The sequence below is a fragment of the Colletotrichum gloeosporioides genome, assembly GCF_011800055.1.
Source record: "Colletotrichum gloeosporioides strain Lc1 chromosome Unknown consensus_83, whole genome shotgun sequence".
Lineage (NCBI taxonomy): Eukaryota > Fungi > Ascomycota > Sordariomycetes > Glomerellales > Glomerellaceae > Colletotrichum > Colletotrichum gloeosporioides.
The window spans coordinates 174772-197115 of NW_025544728.1; the positions used below are offsets into that span (position 1 = coordinate 174772).

The 22344-nt window shown below is 52.4% G+C and overlaps 9 protein-coding genes across 9 annotated transcripts; 5 read left to right on the plus strand and 4 right to left on the minus strand.

Annotated features, from left to right (window-relative positions):
- Positions 1-497: 497 nt before the first annotated feature.
- GCG54_00000957 (uncharacterized protein) lies at positions 498-1495 on the minus strand (the record flags this gene model as incomplete). The annotated part of the gene is made up of 3 exons (XM_045401088.1): positions 498-1112; positions 1173-1231; positions 1288-1495. The coding sequence occupies 3 exons, from the start codon at positions 1493-1495 to the stop codon at positions 498-500; spliced, it is 882 nt and encodes a 293-aa protein (XP_045258872.1).
- Positions 1496-3709: 2214 nt separating this feature from the next.
- GCG54_00000958 (D-aminopeptidase) lies at positions 3710-6738 on the minus strand (the record flags this gene model as incomplete). Its single annotated transcript, XM_045401089.1, has 3 exons — positions 3710-3876; positions 4216-4691; positions 5375-6738. 3 exons carry the CDS (start codon positions 6736-6738, stop codon positions 3710-3712), a joined length of 2007 nt encoding a protein of 668 aa, XP_045258873.1.
- A 556-nt stretch (positions 6739-7294) lies between these two features.
- GCG54_00000959 (uncharacterized protein) lies at positions 7295-7963 on the plus strand (the record flags this gene model as incomplete). Its single annotated transcript, XM_045401090.1, has 1 exon — positions 7295-7963. The coding sequence occupies one exon, from the start codon at positions 7295-7297 to the stop codon at positions 7961-7963; it is 669 nt and encodes a 222-aa protein (XP_045258874.1).
- Positions 7964-8809: 846 nt separating this feature from the next.
- Positions 8810-9973, minus strand: GCG54_00000960 (Beta-lactamase domain-containing protein 2; the record flags this gene model as incomplete). The annotated part of the gene is made up of 1 exon (XM_045401091.1): positions 8810-9973. The coding sequence occupies one exon, from the start codon at positions 9971-9973 to the stop codon at positions 8810-8812; it is 1164 nt and encodes a 387-aa protein (XP_045258875.1).
- Positions 9974-10946: 973 nt separating this feature from the next.
- Positions 10947-12272, plus strand: GCG54_00000961 (Trichothecene 3-O-acetyltransferase; the record flags this gene model as incomplete). Its single annotated transcript, XM_045401092.1, has 1 exon — positions 10947-12272. One exon carries the CDS (start codon positions 10947-10949, stop codon positions 12270-12272), a length of 1326 nt encoding a protein of 441 aa, XP_045258876.1.
- A 1426-nt stretch (positions 12273-13698) lies between these two features.
- GCG54_00000962 (FAD-linked oxidoreductase) lies at positions 13699-15409 on the plus strand (the record flags this gene model as incomplete). The annotated part of the gene is made up of 4 exons (XM_045401093.1): positions 13699-14195; positions 14264-14301; positions 14362-14864; positions 14936-15409. 4 exons carry the CDS (start codon positions 13699-13701, stop codon positions 15407-15409), a joined length of 1512 nt encoding a protein of 503 aa, XP_045258877.1.
- A 323-nt stretch (positions 15410-15732) lies between these two features.
- On the minus strand, positions 15733-16718 carry GCG54_00000963 (uncharacterized protein; the record flags this gene model as incomplete). The annotated part of the gene is made up of 3 exons (XM_045401094.1): positions 15733-15783; positions 15852-16189; positions 16361-16718. The coding sequence occupies 3 exons, from the start codon at positions 16716-16718 to the stop codon at positions 15733-15735; spliced, it is 747 nt and encodes a 248-aa protein (XP_045258878.1).
- Positions 16719-17862: 1144 nt separating this feature from the next.
- On the plus strand, positions 17863-19057 carry GCG54_00000964 (putative oxidoreductase; the record flags this gene model as incomplete). Its single annotated transcript, XM_045401095.1, has 4 exons — positions 17863-17936; positions 17993-18225; positions 18289-18361; positions 18418-19057. The coding sequence occupies 4 exons, from the start codon at positions 17863-17865 to the stop codon at positions 19055-19057; spliced, it is 1020 nt and encodes a 339-aa protein (XP_045258879.1).
- Positions 19058-20491: 1434 nt separating this feature from the next.
- On the plus strand, positions 20492-22078 carry GCG54_00000965 (uncharacterized protein; the record flags this gene model as incomplete). The annotated part of the gene is made up of 5 exons (XM_045401096.1): positions 20492-20771; positions 20824-20903; positions 20963-21342; positions 21394-21458; positions 21528-22078. The coding sequence occupies 5 exons, from the start codon at positions 20492-20494 to the stop codon at positions 22076-22078; spliced, it is 1356 nt and encodes a 451-aa protein (XP_045258880.1).
- Positions 22079-22344: the final 266 nt, after the last annotated feature.

Consider the following 22344-nt stretch of genomic DNA (forward strand, 5'->3'; position numbering starts at 1 on the left):
ATTAATGATGGTTTGAGGAATTCTCGTTGATAATGCTAAAATGTGTTGTTGGAAGACATGATTAACTCTTTGATCGCGGTGGTTTTCTTATTGTGAGATATGTAGTGAGCCTCTCATTCATGTTAGTAAAGGGCCTAAAACGTAAGTGTTGTTGTTAGTTGGTCGAATATCTGCACATGGTGCCAAAAAAAAAAAAAAAAAAACCATTTTAATCATTAAATTCGCGGACCGTTGAATAGACAACCTTAAGCTATTCCATACGGCAGTCAAAAAGGTGCGCCCACAGGCGGCAAACTGTGAAGGAAAGACTTAGACCCGAAGGAGGAGACTACGCTATCTTTCATACTGAGACTTTAGAGTCTTCTCTGTCACTTTAGCTACCCCAGGAATCAATTCACTCATTGACAACTCATGCGAGGGGATACCATTTGCTAGCGGCTCACAACTTCACTATCTTCATCGCACAATTGTTGAGCCAACATCATGTCAAGTTTAACTCAATTATATATTACGTTTATAGTGAACAATGCTTGAGCTATTAAGATAAGCATCCAGTTCTCCCTGAAAATGGCATTGGCGCCGCTAGAGCTTGTGACGTTCTTGGCTGACGCAGCATCGGCGGATCTGTCAGGGTCGTCTCCGACCGGCTGAGTGATCCAATCCTTGGGGATCTGCGTGATGAAGTCGTACCAATAGTCTCCCATGGTGCGATATCCCTCATCTGAGGGATGTATGCAGTCGGAACGTAGGATACCGTCGCCGAGCGCCGCGAAATCAACAGCAAGAACGTGCTTGCTAGCATTTTGTCGCTGCTCCACAATATCCGGGATAAGTCCCTGGAAGACCTCGGTCTGGGGCCGCTGTTCTGCAACGCAGGTGTTGATGATCTGCGCGACAAGAACGGTGGCATCCGGGCAGGCCTCGAGCATCTGGTCGATCAGGGCTCCGAGCCGTGCGGCGGCGGCGGCAGGGTCGTTGCCTTCGGTGGAGATGTCAGGGTTCGGGTTCATGTCATTGGTGCCGGCGTGGAGCAGAATGACGTTTGGGCGCTGCGTCAGGGATGGAGGGACGTTATCCGCAATGTACTGGATCGTTTTTCCAGACCAAGCAGCCTTGGTTATGGTAAGCATATGTGAAAGATTGGTGAGGCGGGAGATGCATTGCTGACTTACAAAGTACGGATCAGTCATGTTGCCAGAGGATTCAGTTCCGGCGAAGACGACGTCATTAGCTGGGAAATGTTAGACACTGCTCGCATGTGAGTGAGTGAAGAGCAACTAAACTCACCGGACAGATTTTCTTGCAATTTCAATCTGTAGCCATTCCCATCGGTGCTGAGATACCCCACGGTGACAGAGTCGCCGACGGGCAGGATGCGCAGCTCGATGCCGTCCTTGATGACCTGCCCCGCGGCGGCTCCCGTATAATTGAGAGAGTCAGCGGCGAGGGCCAGCGGGGCAGCGAAGGCGACGGCACTGGCGATGGAGAACCTCATAATGACAGCCGGGAGCAGGACGAAGGGCGAGCAGACAACAACAACAACACAAGACACATCATGACAAGAGGCGCCTCAAGAGGGGTGGGTGGAAGCTTCATATAGCGTCGGAGCTGTCGCGCTCGCCATTTCGAATGGACGGGTGCGGGTACGCCCAAGACGAAGGCCGAATGCCAACGGGGCGACAAGGTCATGACAGCCCAGTCTAGCCCAGGGCATGCCTCGGGCTCATACTCAGCCCAGTCGCTCTCCCCACTTGCAACCAACATGAACGGGCAATTTCCAAAGGGTCAATGCCAGGCAGACATCAGCTTCCTCGTGGGGAATGCTGACATGCTGAGGGCAAACGCCAATGGGAGACGACGGATCCAGCTGGAACGGAGTCGATTGGTCGCATTGAACGAACGAAAAGTCCGCGAGGGACAGAGAAAAATGACCCATCGTCTTGGCCCCACCGATGTGCCAAGAAGTTCAGGGACAAGGCCTGTCATGAATGGAACTGCTCCTCGCTCCCACACCACCACGATGAAGCAAATGCTGCGTCGGCCAACGTGATCAGGACGATCAAAAGCCGTTGGACGGGCTTATTCTCCTAGTCTCTCCCTTACCGCGTCGTCCGCCGTAGCTAGCGATGATACCTGCAGAACAACCCTAAGCAGGTAACGGTGCCAATGGCTGCGACGGGCCGCGTAGCGGGCTGCCGGCAGTTTGCCAAGGTGGCTGGACCGAGGCGCCCAGGAGGCACAGGAAGCGCAGTTTAATCCCGCGACTGCCTTCTCGTCTCTCCGTCACGAGGCTGCGGACTAGAGTCGGTGTAGCCGGGCGTAAAGGAGAACATGGGGTGTGATGGAGCTTTCTCGCAACTTGCCGCTCCAGTGATATCGACCATCGGGAATGGTTGATGGCAAAACTTAACATTAAGCGCAATGCTAAGAGCAGAATGTCCAGCGTGCGTGAGTTCACTCGGCCCGCTCCCTGAGTGCCCCTGCGCCCACGCGAACGCCATTTCTGTGCGCCGCCCGAAGCCGCTGCCGCTGCCACAATATGGCGCATGAACACCCCGACATGAGATGGAAATGCAGCAGAGAAGCCCTCTACAGGACAGTCCCTTGTTCATTCCTGCTCCCTTAATCGGGACTGTTGCCTCTGTCTTTTTTTACATTTCGCCAGCCAGGCAACAGGCACAAACCATGCACCCCCAAGACCGTTTGCCGAGAAAAGGGGGCTCAGCTGTCAGCACTGCATGTTTATTCTAGCGTCCCAGCGCATGAAAGCTTGGGTCTCGTTTGTTCAGGGTTGACCAGATGAACTGCAGTTCGGAAAGGAAGAGCTTTTCCCGATGACATCCTGAGTCTGTCTCATGACTTTCTCTCTTCCAACTCTGCAGACTGCAAGAAACCATTTTCGGGCCTTGACATCATGAGATCTGCCGCTAAGGGCGATCAACCCTCCACCGCAACGTAGAGACATACTGACGTCGCCTAAGAAGCCGTCATTCAGTGATCGCCGCGATCAAGCTCATGTCCTCCGCAGAAAAAAACCGACCAGGGCCCCGCCAGCGCATCGGTGCCGGTCCACCACCGGCACCCTCTATCCGGCCCTCCCGGTCATCTGACGTCAAACACGCGGGTGACGCTTCAATGATGATTTCTTGGCCATGAGTTGCGATGGCATCTCGTGAGGGCCTATTCTCAACATCAACATGCATCTTTGAGACCACCAGACCGCTCAATTAGAAGTCCGCGTACTCAATTCTCATACGTGCTTCATACTGGTATTGCCGATCGCAAGCGTCGTCATCGTCGTCGTCGCCATGAAACAAAAGCCCCTACTTCTCGAATCAAACACGATGAGGAGAACCGTCGCATGCAACGCCGATGTCACCTCAACCACCTCCTCGATCTCAGGATGTCCCCAATTTAGAGGGGACTGGACCTAGTAAATGTCAAAGCTACAGACATGGTTAATATTTTGCAACCGCGATGGTTCAGACGCCGGTTGAATCTTTTGAGTTCTCTAGCACTGCAACGCGCGTCAAGCGTCCGTAACTAATCTCCCAAAACCTAATCCTATAGACGGAAAGATTTTTTTCTTTCTTTTCTTTCTGATGGAGTTGAGATGAACTTGTTGAATTAATAAAAACATCGCCAAAAACACACCTTTCCAGTTCCTTACCTCCCCGCAAGACTTATTTTCCCCACCAAAACAATCTGTTTACTGGTGGCGACGACGCTTATTCTTCCCAAAATTGCACTTCTCACAGCCATCCAGGCAAGGGTCGCGAACCACAATGCAATCATAGATAACCTCGCCATTCTCGGCGACAACAAATGGTTTAGGCTGTGCATCTGAAGAAGATCCCTCGCCATTGTCAGCCTGTGCTTGGTTAGCATCATCATCAACTACCTTGTCAGCGGACGACGGAGGGTCCGCGCGCGGGACGTCATATTCAAACTCCATGTCATCGGAAGGGGCAGCTGCCGGCTCTGAAATCGCAGATTGAAGGGCTTGGGGAGGGTGAGGTGCTTGGGTAGGGAAGATAATACCAGCTTGACTTAAGCCAAAGAGAGCGAGAGCAGCTTCCTGCCGAGCCTGCTCTTCAGCTTGTGCGCGCTCTCGGGCAAGTTCGTTCTGTTGCATAGCCGCAATAACAGCGGCGGCACGATACTCACACAGGTTCCCGGGGTGACACTCGCCCTTGGAGCAACAAGTCCACTCACCTCGGATCCAACAATTTCGGACCCCAGTGACGTTCATGGTGATGTGAAGCGGCATCGCGCCTGTCTGGCCAATTGGTGGCATGTAGCCTGGCTGAATATTAACGACGCCGCCATGGCCAATGCCCAGGCAGGCAGCGCAGTGTATGTGGGTTGGGAAGTTGGATCGTGTCATGATGTCTCGGGATGCGGTCCATGAGAGGATATTGTTAGTCTTGGCGCCGGGGGCTGCGCGGTAATCGGGGCATTGATCGGGACGCTGGCTCAAGACCAGGCGGCCTAGGCAGTTGGCGTCCGGACGGTAGCCCATCTGGCTGGCCTTTTGACAGAGGACGTAGAACGGATTCGGTGTAGGAATGAGGCGGAGAAGGGGTAGGCGGACACCGTGCTCCTCTGAGCGGCAGACCGAGGAGCAGCAGACGAGAAGCTCTTCAAGCTGTTGGCACATGGTCGTTGATGATTTCAGGTTTGGTCTGGTTCTAGAGATTTGTTAGTCTGATGATCTTCGTGCTACTCGAATATGTAAATCTGTAGTCTGTCAGCTGGTTGGTAATGGCCAGAAGGTTCTTGCCAGGAGGCGATACACCCAGGTTCATCCAAGTTTTATAATAGTCGTTTGGGTATGCAAGCAACTGAAAACATAAAGCATCTATCTTTCCATCGTAATGCTTGAGAAAGAACAGAGAATCAGTTGCGAGACAACGAGACTTTGGATAAGATGAGCAAAGCACACAAAGAAGCATAAATCTCAAAGTCTTTGTTTATAAGCGTTAATTTGGTATTGATCATGGAATCATAGAGTTTTGAAAAGGGACGCAATGACTTGACACAAAGAGACCACTCCTCAAGGTGCTGTGCATACACATTGTCTAGACCTGGAAAGAAGAAAAGAAAGACTTGCTATCTCCGCGGAATATCTACAGACTTGGTAAACACCAGCTTCCTAGCTAACCAGCAACCGAAGGTAGCACCTGATACAGAACCGTCATCTCCACGATGGAACACAACAGTCCAATCGCCCGGCGCCGGTGCGTCCATCCCGCGCGGACACGACATCAACCAGACGTCCTCTCCGATACATCTCATAAGATGAGCTGGACCGTGTCCCAGATAGCCGTTGAATGAACCAAAAAGCATCCCGCCTTCGTTTCGGCAATGGAACGTCGAATCAATCTCAGCGCAGTAAAAGTCGCCACCAAACGCAGAGTAATTAACCGTCCCTCCTTGCAGAATGCGGGACGCCTTCAGGGCCCGATTCTCTTTCACACGATGAATCTTCAGTTGGTTTCCATCGATCTTGGCCACCATCCCAGGCGACTCGGCGTGCTTCGGATCCTTCAGGTTGATCGCCTCCGCGGACCCGGCGTAGGAAATGTTGACCTTGCCCTTCGCGCCTTGGGACACGGTGATGGCGAGCTGCGTCTGTTCGTCGAGAAACGTACCGAACCAGCTCGAGTCTGCGTCTACCGGGGCAGGTTCTGATTTCTTCAAATCAAGCAGGCCTCGGATGATTTCCTCGGCTGGCGCTGCTGAGCCGCCCTCGTGGTTGAGCAAGACGACAACGGAGATCCGTTCCTCGGGAGCATGGACTCGGTAGAGACGGAAACCGCGCAATGCGCCGCTGTGGCCGACTACTTTGACGTTTTCGATCCTGCCATGGCCTAGCCCTTGGGCATAACCAGCCGGTGTCCCGTCTTTGTACAACGGCTGGCTCAAGGCTGCTTCATACCAACTACCCCGCTCGGTCGAGATGCGGTCCAGGTATTGCTCATAAGCAACCATATCGCTAAGCGAGGCAACAACGCCGGCATCGCCAGCCCACTCGATCTTGTTGTCGGCAGGGAAGAACCCGCGCTGCTCATCTCCTTCGTATCCGACACACGGAGGTGGCAGCTGTGCAGTATCGGCCGCGAGCCGTGCGGTCTTCATCTCCGCCGGACCAAAGATGCGTTTTTCAAGCAACGACGCGATCGAATCTCCGGTCACTTGTTCCACGATTCGGCCCAAGATGTGGAAATTTGTGTTCGCATATGAGTACTCCATACCGGGCTCGAAGTGGAACGACTGGAGTCGCTCAATCATGAGCTTGCTGTGGTCCGCTATCGAGAAGCGGTCCTCCGGCTGGGCTCCCCATAGCACGCTTAGAGCCCAGTAATCCCGGATGCCCGACTGGTTGTTGGCCAAATGGTCAATCGTCAGGGCTCCGTCACGGGTGAGGTTTGGATGCAGAAGTGCTGTCATCTTGTCCGAGAACTTCGCTTTGACGTCACCCTTGTCGGCCAAGCTGGCGGGTGGATTGTGCTCCAAATCGTACATGAGAGCGCATAGCATCTGCTTTGAGATTGAGCAGATTGGCAGTAGAGTTTCGGCGGTCATGGGGATTTTGCGGACGAGGTCGGCGTAGCCCCAAACCCGTCGCCCGATGAGCTTGCCGTCTTTCAGTACGGCGATTGCGCCGCCCGGCCCCCGCACGCGGGACGGGATGCCGTCAAGCAGTTGTTTTGTGGCTTCCTCAGACACTGGCATTTTTGCTGTATGATAAATACTATCAACAAGTGGTTTCGGAGACTGGGAGTTGACGTGCAGTCAATAGAGTTAAGGCCGCGGGGGGTTGTGTTTGATAGGATTATCAAAGCGACCCATCAAGTCAGCGTGCGCTGCCAGTGGTTGTGTTCAATCATGTGACCTTATGCATGACACCGGAATTCCTTGAGACTTCGGCGTATTCGCCACACTATGAGGTTATTGATGACTTGACGGAAAAGCCAAGATTGGGCAAAGATATTGACCATCTAATCATAATTCCTCCAGCGGTAACAATCGCAGTGCATCGGACGTTACACATACACACCGACTGCCTAAGGGGTCAAGGGCAAGGGGCCAAGATACGCACACCTTAGCGGGGTTAGGTTGAAGAGCCCGTCCTCCTTCAACTTGCATTCCTACATCCGACTTTCAACATCCACCAACCAACATACCCGAAGGGAAAAAAAGGGAAAAAACACGTCATCAACCCCTCCTTTTTCCATTGTAATTTACAAAAAGAAAAAGAAAAAAAATAGTCGTCTCGGTATTTCCAACCATGGATGACCCTCCCCTCTTACCAGACCTGCTCACTTCGCTGCTCGAAGCTCCGGATGACCAGATCTACGACCCAAACGAGATTCTAGACCATGACTACAAGGAATGGGGATTCAACATTTACCGCACCGCCTACGGCGGCCCCGACTCGGACAGGGCCTGGGAGGCACTCGTAGAAGATGTCCGTACCCACGTGCGCCTCCAGATCCAGGGCCGATACACCAGTGAGAACGAGGAAGAAGTCGAGGCCGCAAAGAAGCTGATGTCGCTGTTCCGTCTCAGCGTCCACGCTGACCCCGAAACGCTCCAGGGAGCCGACTTGGATCAACTCCGTCAAGTCCACGCCGACAATATCCGCACGGGCAAGGCACTTTCGAACGCGTGCTGGGCTCTAAGACAGATGTTCTTCGTCGCCGACGGCGAGGTGCTGACCGACGTCGCCACCGGGGACTTTTGGATCAAATGCGTCGAGGCAGACTATGTGGCCTCGCGACAAGTCGGTCGAGACCGCAGCCGTATGCCCCAGCGGTACTTTGGCTGGTTCAAGATGAGATCGAATCGCTTCATTGAGCTGTGGTTGGACTTGCAGTTTCACCATCTGGAAAGCATCGCGCCTCCTACCATTGGCGGAATGCATCTGGAGATATGGCATGGGGACGACCGCCTCTGAGCTTCACGTTTTTCTTATTTCTACGTTCAGAGCCCCCAGCAATACATGCGCAGAGGAATATGTATATATATATACAAAACTACCAGTCAGATTTGGATGCTGGAACCGCACCGGACTAATACGTAAGTCAGACCGCGGCCATGCCGATGAAAACCCACTAACCGGCTATCCACAGTTCATTTTTCGACCGGACTATGCCGGACTGGCAACGGAAGATTTCCGACCTGTGAAGGCCGACCAAGTGATAATGGCGGATGATCGTGGCAAACCAGATTTGCAGACAGCGAATGGAAAGACATTTCAGTATTCCGTGTGTGGTGGAAAGGAGGGCGGACGTGATCTAAAGAGTTCCCACAGGTAGCGTGAGTTCAAAGTCGGCAAATTGAACCATCAATGAAACGAAGCTATGTCTCGAGCTCCAAGCACCATCAGGAACCTCTTTGCACATAACAAAGGGGCGATAAATAGTGAAGGGTTCAAAAGTCGATGACAGCATGGATGCCTTCAATGCTACCTACCCATTGAAACGGCACTTCAAAAAGTACCGTAAGGTGGTACATGCAAGCCAGCCTTGCAAATAGCAAAGCCTGGGTATTATGCAGCAACTTCGGAAAAAGGACAGTTTTCTTGGTATTGATACGTTTTATTGGCCCCATCAATCCCCTTGATAGTTAGATGAACAGCTGGGAGAACCCGTCCATATGGAAATGGCTCATTTCAAAGAAGCGTTGAGTTATGTTTATCAACTTTCAAGTCCGTTTGGTAGAGAAGCGAGTAGAAGTCTTATTAAGAAATATTAGGGCTTGATTAATTTCAAATAATGACCAACCCATTGACTTTCATCACTTAAGCCTGATCCAGCGCCTTGTAGATGATCTTCGTATACTCCTTGAACGCGTCATTACCTAGTCCCGTCATTGACATCTTGTTCATGACATATGTAATGGTCAGTTTCCTGTCCAGGTCCATGACAGCGAAAGAGCCGCCCATTCCTCCCCAGAAGCAGACACGTCCGTTCGGCAGCCACTCGGTTACGGCTGTGTTGCCGTCACCAGTAATTCCGTACCCAATACCGAATCGGAGAGGCATGTTTGTAACTAAATCAACTCCATTCGACTGCTCCTCGAATACTTTGGCAATCGTCTCTTCCGACAAAAGATTCTTCCCGTCGACGCTCCCACCAAGACTGATGGCTGAAAGAATCCGCGCAAGAGCTCGGGCATTGGTGTGTCCACTCGCTGACAGGACATGGCCTTGACGCCATGATGCGCCATTGGCAAAGTTTGACGGGAAAGGCATTGGGTTCATTGTTCTGAAGGTTATTGAGCCAGGTTGAGGGCCAACACCCGGAGGAAGCTTGGGAAGAGGAGCCGGGATGACGTCCGATGTTCGTGGCAGGTCGCGCTCCGCAACACCGAACTGGAAGTCCGCGCCAAGAGGCGCCACAATCTCCTCCATCACAAATTCTTGGAGTGCTTTCCCGGTTGCACGACGTACAATTTCGCCGAGAAGATGGCCGAAAGTCCAGGTATGATAGCCGGAAGCCGAGCCCGGTGTCCACCAAGGCGCTTGTGCGGCAAGTTTGGCGTTGGCGTCGTCCAAGTTGGAGATCTCCTCAAATGAAAGGGGACGGTCGGCGTCCCAGCCTGAGATTCCAGATGTGTGCGAGAGGATATGGCGGATCTCAATGTTCTCTTTGCCATTCGCGGCGAACTCTGGCCAGAATTTGGAGACTTTGTCGTGGATTGAGAAGACCTGGCGGTCGATTAGAATGAGGATGGCGAGACTCAGGACGTTCTTTGTGGTCGAGAAGACGTTGACGATGGTGTCCTTGTTCCAGGGCTGGTTGTTCTCTTTGTCGGCATAACCACCCCAAATATCCACAACATCTTGACCGTCCAGGTTGACGGCGATCGCGGCGCCGACTTCTTCGCCAAAGTCAACGAGTTGTTGCAGATGAGTGCGAAGTTCTTCGAATCTGGGATCGCAAGTGCCTTGAATTTCAGCCATTTCTTATGGTTGTTGTCTTATTGAGAGCGTCTAGTATGTCGGAGATTTGGTTTCGTACGACAGAAATGCTGTATTCTAGAATGTGGTTTCTGAAAAGACGGCTTGTATTCGCATTCGCAGTGTGTGCTGATATGTGCTGTTTGATGATGCACAATGTGCAGAGGGACGAGATCTAAATACAAGAACCTCTAGACTTCACCGGAAAAGACTCTCAACTCGCCGGCCGCAAGCTCAAAAAGACATCGGCGGTTTTGACACCGATGCACCGCCGCCCGGAGGCCAGAACGCTCGCCCACATCGGTGCCGGGGCTCCAACGCACCGTGGAACTTGGGGCTAAGACGACCGGCCAGGCTTAGCGTAGCGGATACCGTCTTACAGGCACAGCAGTCATCCGTTGAATTTTCGCAGGGCGAGTCTTGTGTCTTACAGTGTCTTACAGAAGGATTCATCCCCCGGGCGATTTTATGGAATAATGCGGCACAGCTGCTCAGCTGAAGGAGCTGTTCCTGAGCCCAATAGCTTCAACCCGACCCGAGGCGATGAAGAGTTTTCTGCTTCGGCCTTTGCACACTGAGATATTCAGTTCCCAATCATGCAAATGCACTTTTGCCCCATATCAACGAGTGAATGCCAGACTGGGGTGAGCCATTATGAGTCATCATGAACAAGCTGACAAGTGAGTCAATCATAAGCTTGGATGGCTGGGCTGCAGCTGCCTCTTACAGGGTTAGGCTCAATTTCCAGGGTCGACCTTGCTCGATGTGGTAGCGCCTTCCGGTTGACATCTCAACTGGACTCAATACAAAGCGACTTCACTTCTTCCAACTTTCATCCGTCTGTCTAATTTCCAACGTGTATCGCCTCTCAGAAGCCACCATCGTCCGGTTTCATTTTTGCCAGGTGCATTGGAATTGGCAGAAGCCCTCCTAACTCACTACAGCCACAATCACCACCCGAACCAATTCCGCAATCATGGACGAGCCGGTCGAAGGCCAGCAGTCAGGGCTAAACATCTACACCCAAATCGCAGTTTGCTTTGCAGTCAACGACGACTCTGTGTACCCGAAGATCACCAGAACTCTTGAAGATGGACTTAAGAGACTGGCCGAGAACTTCCCATGGATCGCAGGCCAGGTCGTCAACGAAGGCGCCAGCGAAGGCAACACTGGTGTCTTCAAGATTCGACCGCTGAAGGAAACACCACCCCTGGTCATCAAAGACCTTCGGAGCGACTCTTCAGCTCCAACCATGCAAGGACTCAAGGAAGCCAATTTTCCCTTCAGAATGCTCGATGAGAGCGTCGTTGCGCCCCGGCCGACCCTACCCATCGACCCTGCGCTAGCCTCAGAGCCAGAACCTGTCTTCATCACGCAAGCCACATTCATCCGCGGTGGCCTTATTCTCACGTTTCTGGGTCAACATCAGACATTAGACGGTATCGGACAGACCCAGATCATTCACTTACTATCGAAAGCGTGCCGCAATGAACCGTTCACTGCCGAGGAAATCACCACCGGCAACATGCCGAAACACAACATCATTCCCTTGCTTGACCACGACATCCCGGATTCAGACGTCGCAGCCTTCCGCAAATCTGATCCCACAGGAGCAACTCACGTGGAGCCGCCAAAGTGCAGATGGGCCTACTTCAACTTCCCACCTAGTTCACTCTCATCGCTCAAGAGCCTCGCTATGAAGTCAATCCAGTCAGGATTCGTTAGCACTGACGATGCAGTCACCGCATTCATCTGGCAATCGGTATCGCGAATTCGCGCCTCACGTGTCAGTCACGAGGAAGAGGTCAAGTTCGCGCGGGCCATAGACATTCGCAAGTTCCTCAATGTGCCGCAGACCTTTCCTGGACTCTGTCAAAGCATGACCTACAACTCTTTTAATCTCAAGAAGCTCATCGACGCACCCTTGGGAGAGGTTGCATCCGCCTTTCGATCTTCCGCCGACCCCCAGATGGTGGTCGACAAATTCCGTGCCTTCGCAACGGTGTTGGATCGGGCCGCGGACAAGAGTGTCTTCTCCTTCACGGGATCATCTGAACCGTACAAGGACATCTTTTTCAGCTCATGGGTGAAGATGGATCTATACAAGAACGACTTCGGCCTCGGCCTCGGCAAACCCGAGTGTGTGAAGAGGCCGCAGTTCACGCCCGTCGAGAGCCTCATGTACTTGATGCCGAAGACGCCGGGCGGTGATGTTGCGCTAGCTATTTGTGTACGAGACGAGGACATGGAGAAGTTGAGGGCCGATGACATATTTACAAAGTACGCGACGTATATTCCTTAGTTGGCGGGTGGAAAACGTCAGAAGAGACTTCAACAGGGTGAAAACGGGGTTCAAGAGGAATAGAACTTAGAGTCATAATCAATGATACGATACACTTGGACCTCAAATTACACAATTGTCGGAATATGAACAAATGCTCATACGCAGCTCGTGTACGTATGTTTGTGATGTCATGTTGCCATAGATCAGATTCTCCATTTGGGCAAAGGTACGTGTATTCATTCCAAATAGGTTGCTAAAAACTGCAAGTATCTCAAGGCGTTATTGAAGAGATCATTCCGATCCAGCAAAGAATGCAGGTGTAGTGTTCACGTAAAATAGTCCAAGCCGTATTTACGATATCAATTGGCAGGTGATGTAACCGATCGGAAACTAATAAGCAACTGGCTCACTACCTAGTTACCGGCTATGCTCGGTCAGCTCGAACGTAAGCCTGATATGCCCTGCATGTAAGCAATGGTGTTATACGAGAAGTGTGGATTCCCGTTAGCATGATAGGCTGTCCTTCCGCTTATGGCGCTCTCGTACAACGTGTCGTTCATAGCCGGGCTCACCAATATCGAGTCCTGGAGCTCATTGAAATTCAATGGGCCGAGTCTTGCCTGTCTCCTGTGGGCTTTATCGTTCTGCAGGAACGAGACCAAGACGATTGGTTAGACCTCTCAGCCCCTGCTTATGGCTTGCTGGCAGAAGCTTTCCACTTGTTTCAGGAATTATCGCAGGAAATGGAAGTTGTCCTCTTTTCAGACATATTTACCAGCTACTCTCGAAACGTTTCGTGCTCTGGTCGCGATCAGGAAGGTCATGGTCGTGGTGTTTGGCGAAAGCAGTCATCACTAGGACGAGCTTTGTTTAAGCTTGCTTGGCATAGACTACGGCTGAAGGGTGATCTCAAGCCTGGAAAGCTTGGATGTCCGCCTCAGAAGTAGTATGAATCCTGTTGCGGTTGAATGAGGGGTCTTTTACCAGCGGTTTGGTCCGGCCTTAGTGTGTTTTTGGGCTCGCTCGTAGATCCCCGACCGAGCTAAGCCCTTCGCGTCCAAACCTCGAACACGCGATGTTTAGCCACCGACTCACAACTGGGCCCTAGTCTCTGCGCCTTTGAGCACGGGTCAGCCCAAACCTCGTTTACTGGGCGCATGTGGATTACACAGCCGGGGTCGATCGCTCTTTCAATACGAAGTTTTGAAAGACAAAGTGGCGGTCATGCTAGGAATCTCCGGAGGGTGGCGGTTGGAAAGCAGCCGGCTCCGGGCAACAGCGATCAGACAGGCGACCCGACAGCTCGTTCCGCGGGATGAATGGGAACAATATAAACAACGTGAAGAATCTTCGATATGTTAAGCTTATTTTCGATCAATCAATCAAGTCTAATAGGGTCCATTCTTTAAAACCCTGTATACTATCTTTAATCTATTAATCCACCATGCGGTCTTCAGTCTTTCTCTACTTGGCGACCGCCGCCATTCCCTTGTGCGCAGCCAACCCGCTGCCTCAAGATGTCAGCACCAGTGCCAAAGTATCGAAAAACACCCTCCAAGGGTGTCTCAACGCCGCCAAGGCACCAATCAGCACCCAATCTTCCGGAGATTGGTCTACCCAGTCTTCACCGTACAACACCCGCATCGCCTTCACCCCGGCCATCATCGTGGTCGCGACCGATCCGAGCCACGTCCAGGCGGCCGTGAAATGTGGATCTCAGTACGGGTACAAGGTCACCGGCAGGGGCGGCGGCCACAGCTACTCGTCGTCCGGGTTCGGCGGCGAGAACGGCCACGTCGTGGTGCAGCTCGACATGATGTACGCCGTCACCCTTCAATCCGATAACACCGCCGTCGTTCAGGCTGGTGCCCGTCTCGGTCACGTCGCGACCGAACTGTTCAACCAAGGCGGACGCGCGATCTCGCACGGCAGTTGCCCCGGGTAAGTTTCTCCACATACAGGCCCCTTGGAGGAGGAAAAGAAAGCTGATGAAAGATTGTCCCGGCCAGCGTCGGAGTTTCCGGACACTCCCTGCACGGCGGATATGGTAAGTCGCAAACATTGCTTCTCCCCTACGTCATATTTCGACATTCGCTAATTGGCTCAGGCATGGCTTCGCATGGATACGGTTTGGCCCTTGATTGGATCATCGAAGCGACCGTTGTTGTTGCCAGCGGCAAGATCGTAAAGGCCTCGACCACGCAGAACGCCGATCTGTTCTGGGCCCTGCGCGGAGCCGGGTCGTCCTTCGGCATCGTGACCGAGTTCAAGTTCAACACCTTCCAGGCGCCCGATGTCGTCACCACCTTCGTGGTCCCTGTCCCCTACAACAAGAACAACCAGCTCGTCAACATCCTTGTCGCCTTCCAAAAGTACGCCGCCAACGACATGCCCGCCGAGATGAACATGCAGGCCTCCGTGAACCTCGACGGCGTGCACATCAACGGGCTCTACTTTGGCGACGAGGACCAGACCCGCGACGCACTGTCCGTCTTGCTCAACACTATCAGCATCGACATTGACACCGCCGACATCCAGCAGAAGGACTGGATTGGCCAGTTGGAGTACTACGGCGGCGACCCTCTTGACGTTACGGGTCCACAGAGTGCTGTAAGTTCGGCGTTGCATGTCTTATGCTTCCTTTTAAGGCACAGTGTGCTAACCCAATTATTGTTGGATAGACCGACACCTTCTATGCATCAAGCCTAATCACCAAGGAGGTACCCAATGCTGGATTCAAGGCCTTTGTAGACTACCTGTCCAGCAAGGCCAAGTCAGTCAACCGCGGCTGGTTCGTCTTGATTGACGTCCACGGCGGCAAGAACTCTAAGACTGCTCAGATCGATGCGTCCTCGACAGCTTACCCTCATCGGGACAAGTTGCTTCTGTGGCAGTTCTACGACTCTTCCGACGGCTCCGCATACCCGACCAACACCGCTCAAGGCGTTGGGTTCATGCAGAACTGGATGGCCGCCGTCTCGAACAAGCTTGCCGCCGGCAGCTGGGGCCGCTACGCCAACTACGCCGATTCACAGCTAAGCAACGCCGACGCGCAGAACCAGTACTACGGAGCCAACCTGCCTCGCTTGAAGTCTATCAAGGCTCAGTACGATCCAAAGGGTCTGTTCACCTACCCACAGGGTGTGAGCTCATAACACTAGCCTTGGATGGAGAAAAAGGAGGTGAAGCTTTGCGGGAATTGAACAGTTGAAAGCTCATAGACATATATCATTATAAACATAATCAGATACTTTGGCATCCACATCTCATCATCCTTGCCTACCAACGTGGAAAACCAATTGCTTCTGTCTCGTCTTCGATGCTGATTTTCGCGAAGACGGTTGGCCATCGCCTCCAAAAACAACGCCACCCAGGGCCCCTTCCGCATCGCTTGTGTTCGAAAATACTATCTCTAGGCCCCCCAAAGTACGGTCGCGCTCTGGCCGCTGTGTGTCATCTACCCACCCAACTCGCAGGTTCACGAGGTCTGCTGCGGACTCCATATCCTGGAGAGCCCGTTCCATGTTCCCTAGTAATGTCTTGCATATTGCTGTCAGTGGCACTGCATGTGATAGATGACACGTCGGAAAGACTTACGTCGTCGGATATTAGCGCCATCATCTTGGTTATCGTGTCGTCGGGGATGTTTTTATCCCTCATGTTCACCGCCATACACCTCGTGAGATTCTCGCGAAGGGCAATTTTATACATCTCTGCGTGAGTCTCCAATATTTCAGGGTGTGTAGCGCCCATTTTGAGGTATATGTGCCGACATGAGAAGAGACACACACTGGCAAACATGCCAATGTCTGTGTTTGCCTGTCGGATCCAGTGCTGAGATACGGCAGTCCAAAACCGCTTGGCCTTTGCAGGGGAAATGTCAAGGCCCATGCCAGGTGCTTGTCCTATCCGGCTTAACACGTTTTCTTCTATGACTGAACAGTGTGAGTTAGCATTCTGTCCTTGCATGAATGGGATGTAAGACAGGCATCCAGGGTTTGTAATTTGTGGGATGATGGATAAGGTGCATCTGAAAAAGTACAGACACCTCTCGCGTGCGTGTGAGAACACCCCTGGACCCAGCCTGTTGGTAACCAATCACTTACAAATTTTGCATAGCTCCTTTTCGAAGCCACTGCTCTTTACCTTGGACACGTTGAAGGGGTCTCTGTCCCCAGCGTCCAGCAGCGTGACGGGTCCTGGTGCCCAAAATGGGCCGGCTGGCGGTCCTGACCGTGAGGCCAACATGGCATGTCGTGGCTCCAGTGCTCTGAGGACCTGGGTTCCATTATAGAGGTAGCCGTTGCTGCTTCGTGCGAGACGCCTGGCCTGCGGGTTCTTGGCGGCATGGGACCTGACCTTCCTTCTCCAGGTGGCCGAGCTCTGCTCATCAGGGTGCGAGATCTGGCAAAAAATGAACGGCTTCCCCGGCGCCTCCTCACTGGCCTTCTGCTTTGGCGACATGTCCGGCGTAACGATGAGGGCCGGTCCCAGAATTCCGAGGGAACAAAACAAACACGCCCCGTAGAGCAAACCCTGGCTCTTCTGACTCTGCTTCCTCCGTGCGCACGACCTCGTTCACAGAGGCGTCCCCTCGGCAATGAGAGATTTGAGGCCACCTGACTGGCGGAGAGGTGGACGAAAGAGGGGTCCCGGTATAACGGTCAGCTTCCTTGGGACCCGAGGGAGCGGGTTCAGGATAACGAGAGTGCTTCCGTGAGAGGACGACAGTCGGAAAGTGACACGCTGTTGGAAGAATCAGGCGACTGCTAGCAGCGCATATGCCTATTCGGGACAATGTGTGTGGTGGCACAGAGGTCCTTGCTTGCTTGGCTTCGAGGTACGGGGTAGAAAAAAACAAAATCCAAGTTCCAACAAGCCCAACACGATAGAGCCGATGAGGAGGGGGCGTGCGGCGAAAGACTGAGATGATGGTCGAGGGGAGAAAAAAGGGGACTTCTGCGGCAAATTGAGCTCACACTGTTGGGAAAGCAAAAACAAAAGGCTTGCTGCGTTGCCTGGTGTTGTTGGTGGTCGGTGGAAACCAACGACGAGCATCCACATCCCTTACATCCCCTCAGTTGTTGCCCCTCCCTTGCTCTCAGGCGCCGTCTCCGACGGAACGGGGCGGCATGTGGACTCAGCGGAGACGAAAACATCAGGCTGGCCAATTGGCGTCTTTTGTCGGTTCTTTGTGCAATCATCCCGACTCCGGACGGTCTTGGCAAACTAATACTGTTGGATGACGACAAGGGTGATTCATTGGTCCAAAGCAGTATCCTAGATAGGCATAGTCAGTATTGACGACAAGGGGTTTTGACTGGGTATCTTGTTCTGGTCTGGCCGGCTTGACTGATTACCTGATATCGGAAAGACTTTGTGCCTTTCTCTCCGAGATTGAAAATGCATCTTCAAGAATCCCGACTCACGATGGATCAAGTTGCGCGGCATCAATGGCATTGAAGCTACAAGAGAAGAAACAAATACAAAACGATTTTATTTTGCTCAACAATCTGGATCTTCGGACCACCTTAATCTACGTTTCCTTCTTCACTCCACCCCCACAGTCGAAGTCCATGTACTAACCTGATTCATTTTCGCTTTCAACATGCCTGGCACGTGGAGCCCGACAACTGACATGCCGGACCTTCAGGGAAAGGTCGTGGTGGTGACCGGCGCGAAGTAAGTTGGTCGACTCATGCGTGTCATTGAGCGTCACAGGATCTGACTTGTCCCAGTTCAGGCATTGGTCTTTCGTGCGTCAAGTACCTTGCCCTCCACGGTGCGAGAGTGTACTTCACGGCAAGGACGGAGGACAAGGCGGAGCTGGCCCGGCAAGCCATCCGAATCGGCAACCCGGAACTCGACCAGGATCAAGTGATATGGCTACCCCTTGACCTGTCAAACTTGAAAAGCGTTAGAGCAGCCGCTGAAGAATTGAAACAGAAGGAGAACAAGGTGGACATCTTGAGTGGGCTGACCCTCCTGCCCTCGCGTGGCCGGACACATGCCTAATCTGACAGCGTTTTCACAGTTAACAATGCTGGCGTTTGCACTGCTTCAACGGAGACGGCGGGTGCTGGTTGGGAATGGCACATGGCGGTCTGGTAAGCAGCAAGCGACAGGTCATCTTTTCCGTAACCGTACACTGATACCCGTCAAGCCATGTTGGCCATTTCGTCTTCACGAACAGCATACTCCCGCTCCTCAAGAACGCTACGAAGGAAAAGAATTCTGACGTACGAATCATAACCCTCAGCTCCAACGTCAACTATGCCATGTTCCCGCAGAGCTACACATTTGTCTTCGACTCTTCGTCCTTCCTGAGGGACCCCGTCCCTTACTACCCAATGCACTGGAGACTCGCTAGCCGGCACATTTTCAAGGTGGACATGATTCGATATGGGGCTGCCAAGGTTGCCAACCTGCTGTTCGCGCAGGAACTGCAGCGTTTAATGGATGAACAGGGGGTGCCCATCCTCTCCATTTCGGTTCACCCCGGTGGCGTGGACAGCGACGGCTGCAAGGAGATTGGCGGTTCCGTCTTCTCACTTGTCAGAATCTCGTCATTCCTGACGGTTGATCAGGGTACCGTGACACCGTTGTTCGCAGCTACTGCAAAGACGGTACGCGACAACGCTCAAAGCTTCAAGGGGAAATATCTCGAGCCGTTTGGAGAAATTGGGACGCCTCATCCGGTGTCAAAAGACCAAAAGCAAATCAGAGGAATGTGGGACAACACAACCAGCGAAGTGAACAAGTATTTCGCCGGTGTTGGGCTTTCCCCGTTGGAGGACTGGTAGTGATGTCCCTTTTTTCTCATGTGCGTCTTTATTTGACATAATCACCGACGTCTTTTGGCCAGCCTCTCTGGAATTTGATGAGATAGTCCGGCGATCGTGAGCCAGCAATGAGGCTAGATATTATAGAATATGATTGGTGTGATAGATCGGCATGTTTCGAAATTCATCGCAACTTTGGTGACTTCAATACAGGGGATTTTTCGATGTGCAGGACCAGACTGGCGCGAAGTATTTAACATCGCTGCATCAGAAGTTGGCCCAGCTATCGTAGCTTTCCTGATCATCATCAAAATCAGTGTGCATTTGAGGCACTAAAAACACGTCAATGGTGCCTAGGCCAGTCTGGGGACTTTCATCTGACCCCTGAACATTTCCTTTTCGGCCTTATCACGAGATCTTCGTTTCAAGGGTAGTTGTTTCTAAGTGGCAAGTTTCATCGTCTCATCTGGAACCCCAGCACTACGCCTTGCAACCGCCATACACCATTATCCTCATGTAGTTAGAGCCCTACGAGCATGAATTGCCGACGCGTCAAAAGCGCGCCCGCGTAGATCATCATCCTCCCTCCGCGGCACTTGTTACCGACCAAGGCTCATGGAAACGGGCCTTCCACGTGCAAATTCCGTCTCCAACATCACTTTTAGACGCCCTGGCGTCGTCAGGTGAGCCGTACTCAAGGAAGAAGTGGGAGCTAAACCATCAATGCACGCGCCTTAGCCAGGCACTAGCCCATGATCCCCCACGACTAAAAGCTTTTAGAGTTCAACCTCGCCGACCTACAAGGAACCGTTTCTTTAAAATTGCTAATTTCAGACGGAGTCCTTCTGTGGCACTTCATCTGAGCTGACTGGCTTCTACCACAATGTTATCGGTCATCGCTTCCTCTGGCATCTGTCGAGGCGAAATGCAGCGGCCATCATCGCGATCTCACGTTTGCATGTTGCATAAGGAGCTCTCAACCGCAAGGAAATGTCAAGCTTAGAAAGATTAGAGCCCAGACCACTCCGAGGGCATTCAGAAAGCTTCCATGGCGCGAAGGATTCACGAGAACGCACGCGCATCTGCAACTGTTCGGAATCATAGCTTCAGTGCTACGGCTAGCTCCCGTTGACGCGGCGACTCGGCGGAATATGCTTCATGGCGCGTATAGAAGCGCATACGCTTTTTTATCACTCGTGAAACCGCGTGGCTTCTGTTGTTTGATGTCATAACGAAACCCGAGAAAACAAGAAGTGTAGAAATGCCGGCGCCCTCCCGTCACGCGGCGCACTTTCGCTCGGTGAACACATTTTCCTTGACTCTGGAATATTCTTTTGTTTCGTTAATTCCATTCCTTTCACTTTCACTATTACTAAAAGATATTGACTATCGATTACTATTCGCCTCTACCGACGACTTGGCTTACACGACGATGACCATTTGCCTACGCCCATCATGAAACTCGAATACGGAAACGGACCACAGCTGGTCCACTTATCCAACATCACTTTCAACGGCACCACGCCGATCAACATGAATGGGGAGGTTACCGACAAGTCGAATTTGGTGACGGTAATATGGGCAGTGAACTTGACGGCGTTTGTTCTTGTTGGATTGTTCCTACCAGTTCGAGTCATCGTCCGTTGCACGGTGACGAGGAACTTCTTCAGCGACGATGTGCTGGTTATCATCGCGGCACTCTTTACCTTTGGCATTTGCTCGCTTTTACCCATAGGTATGTGGCTAATGTGTCATGGGGACTTCAGCGCTAATGACGGTCCTGTCAGCAATGGATTGGGGATTGGGACAACACTACTGGAATCTCGACCTCGAGGCTCTTCCTGAGAACACGAGAAATCTCACGATGGTCAGTGGCTCGATGAAGCCGCCGATGCAAACGGACTTACGAAGCTGACCCTGGCTTAGATTATGTTCATCGAGAACACGCTGTACCCTTGTGCAATAGCCTTCGCCAGACTTTCAGCCATATGTTCCTTTCTCAGATACATCACCAGCAACACCATGCGATACGCGATGTACGGTGCCGCAGCTCTCACCGGCGGCTTCGCTGTTGCGTCCGTATTCGCAGTGATCTTCCAATGCAAGCCGGTCTCGGCGGCCTGGGACACCACGATTGGCGGCGCGTCTTGCTACCCCTTCTTCGACTTCTTGAAAGTCAGCACGGCGATCGGTATTGCCATTGATGTTCTGCTTTGCACCGCACCTCTGCCGTACTTCTGGAGGTTGGAGAAACTGTCAACGACAATGAAAATTGCGCTCACTATTCTCTTTGTCTTTGCTGGACTGTAAGTTGCTCATCGCAAACCTTAATGTGCCAGACGCTGATGGGCTCTCAGTGCGTGTGCTGCCATTATAGTTAAGCTTGTTTTCTTACAAACTCTCAACGAGGTAGATGTCACGTGTAAGTGGTCTGCCTAGACTCTGAGTCAACTGCATCACACCTCCACATACTGACTCCGAATTTTCATAGACAACTGGGTCAGCTGGGTTCTGTGCTCCATTGCCGAGTGCACCATCGCCATCGTCTGTATTTCGATACCGCCGATCGTCCCTCTCTTCACGAGATGCGCCCATCGAAGGAAGAATTTCGACGATGACCTCGTAAAGCCTTGCAAGAAACGTGGAAGGTCGGCGAGATATACCGTGTGGCCCGGCAAGCCCACCCACAACCGTGCCGTGGCTCCTCGAGTCATCCGGCCGATGGCTACACCATGGAAGGACCAGCCGGTAGAGACAACGACGGTATCGGAATTCCACTGGCTCAAGCTCGAGCAAGCAGAACGCGGACTCAGGGAGAAGAAGGAACGTCACGAACGCCAGAGTCAAGCCCGCCTTCCCGTTGCCCCGCCCGGTCCATTGCCTTTCAGCATGCCGGGCTTCATGCCGCCACCCGCCGTCAAACAATACCATCGGCGCCATGATATGAGTTCCAACAGCTCCCGCATTGACATGTATGGGCGAACTTGGAATAGGGGGCCCCAGTCGTCAAAGGCAGACCAAGTTCTCGGAATTGCTATGTGATCATGGTGTGCTCCTATTTCCTAATTTTCCGCGCGGTATTAGATTTCCGAATGATTAAGCGATGGAGTTCAAAGGAATGTCGGTAATGGACGAACATGTAAGTCCAGATGGATCAACGAAGCGGAATGTTTAGAATGGAATACTCGAAAACAAACAACACTTCCATCGACCTCATAGATCGAGCTCTGGGTGCGCCATCAGCAATAAAATGAGTCAGATAGAGCTGCAGACCTTGTCTCGCCGTGGTGTACATCCGGGCGCTTCCA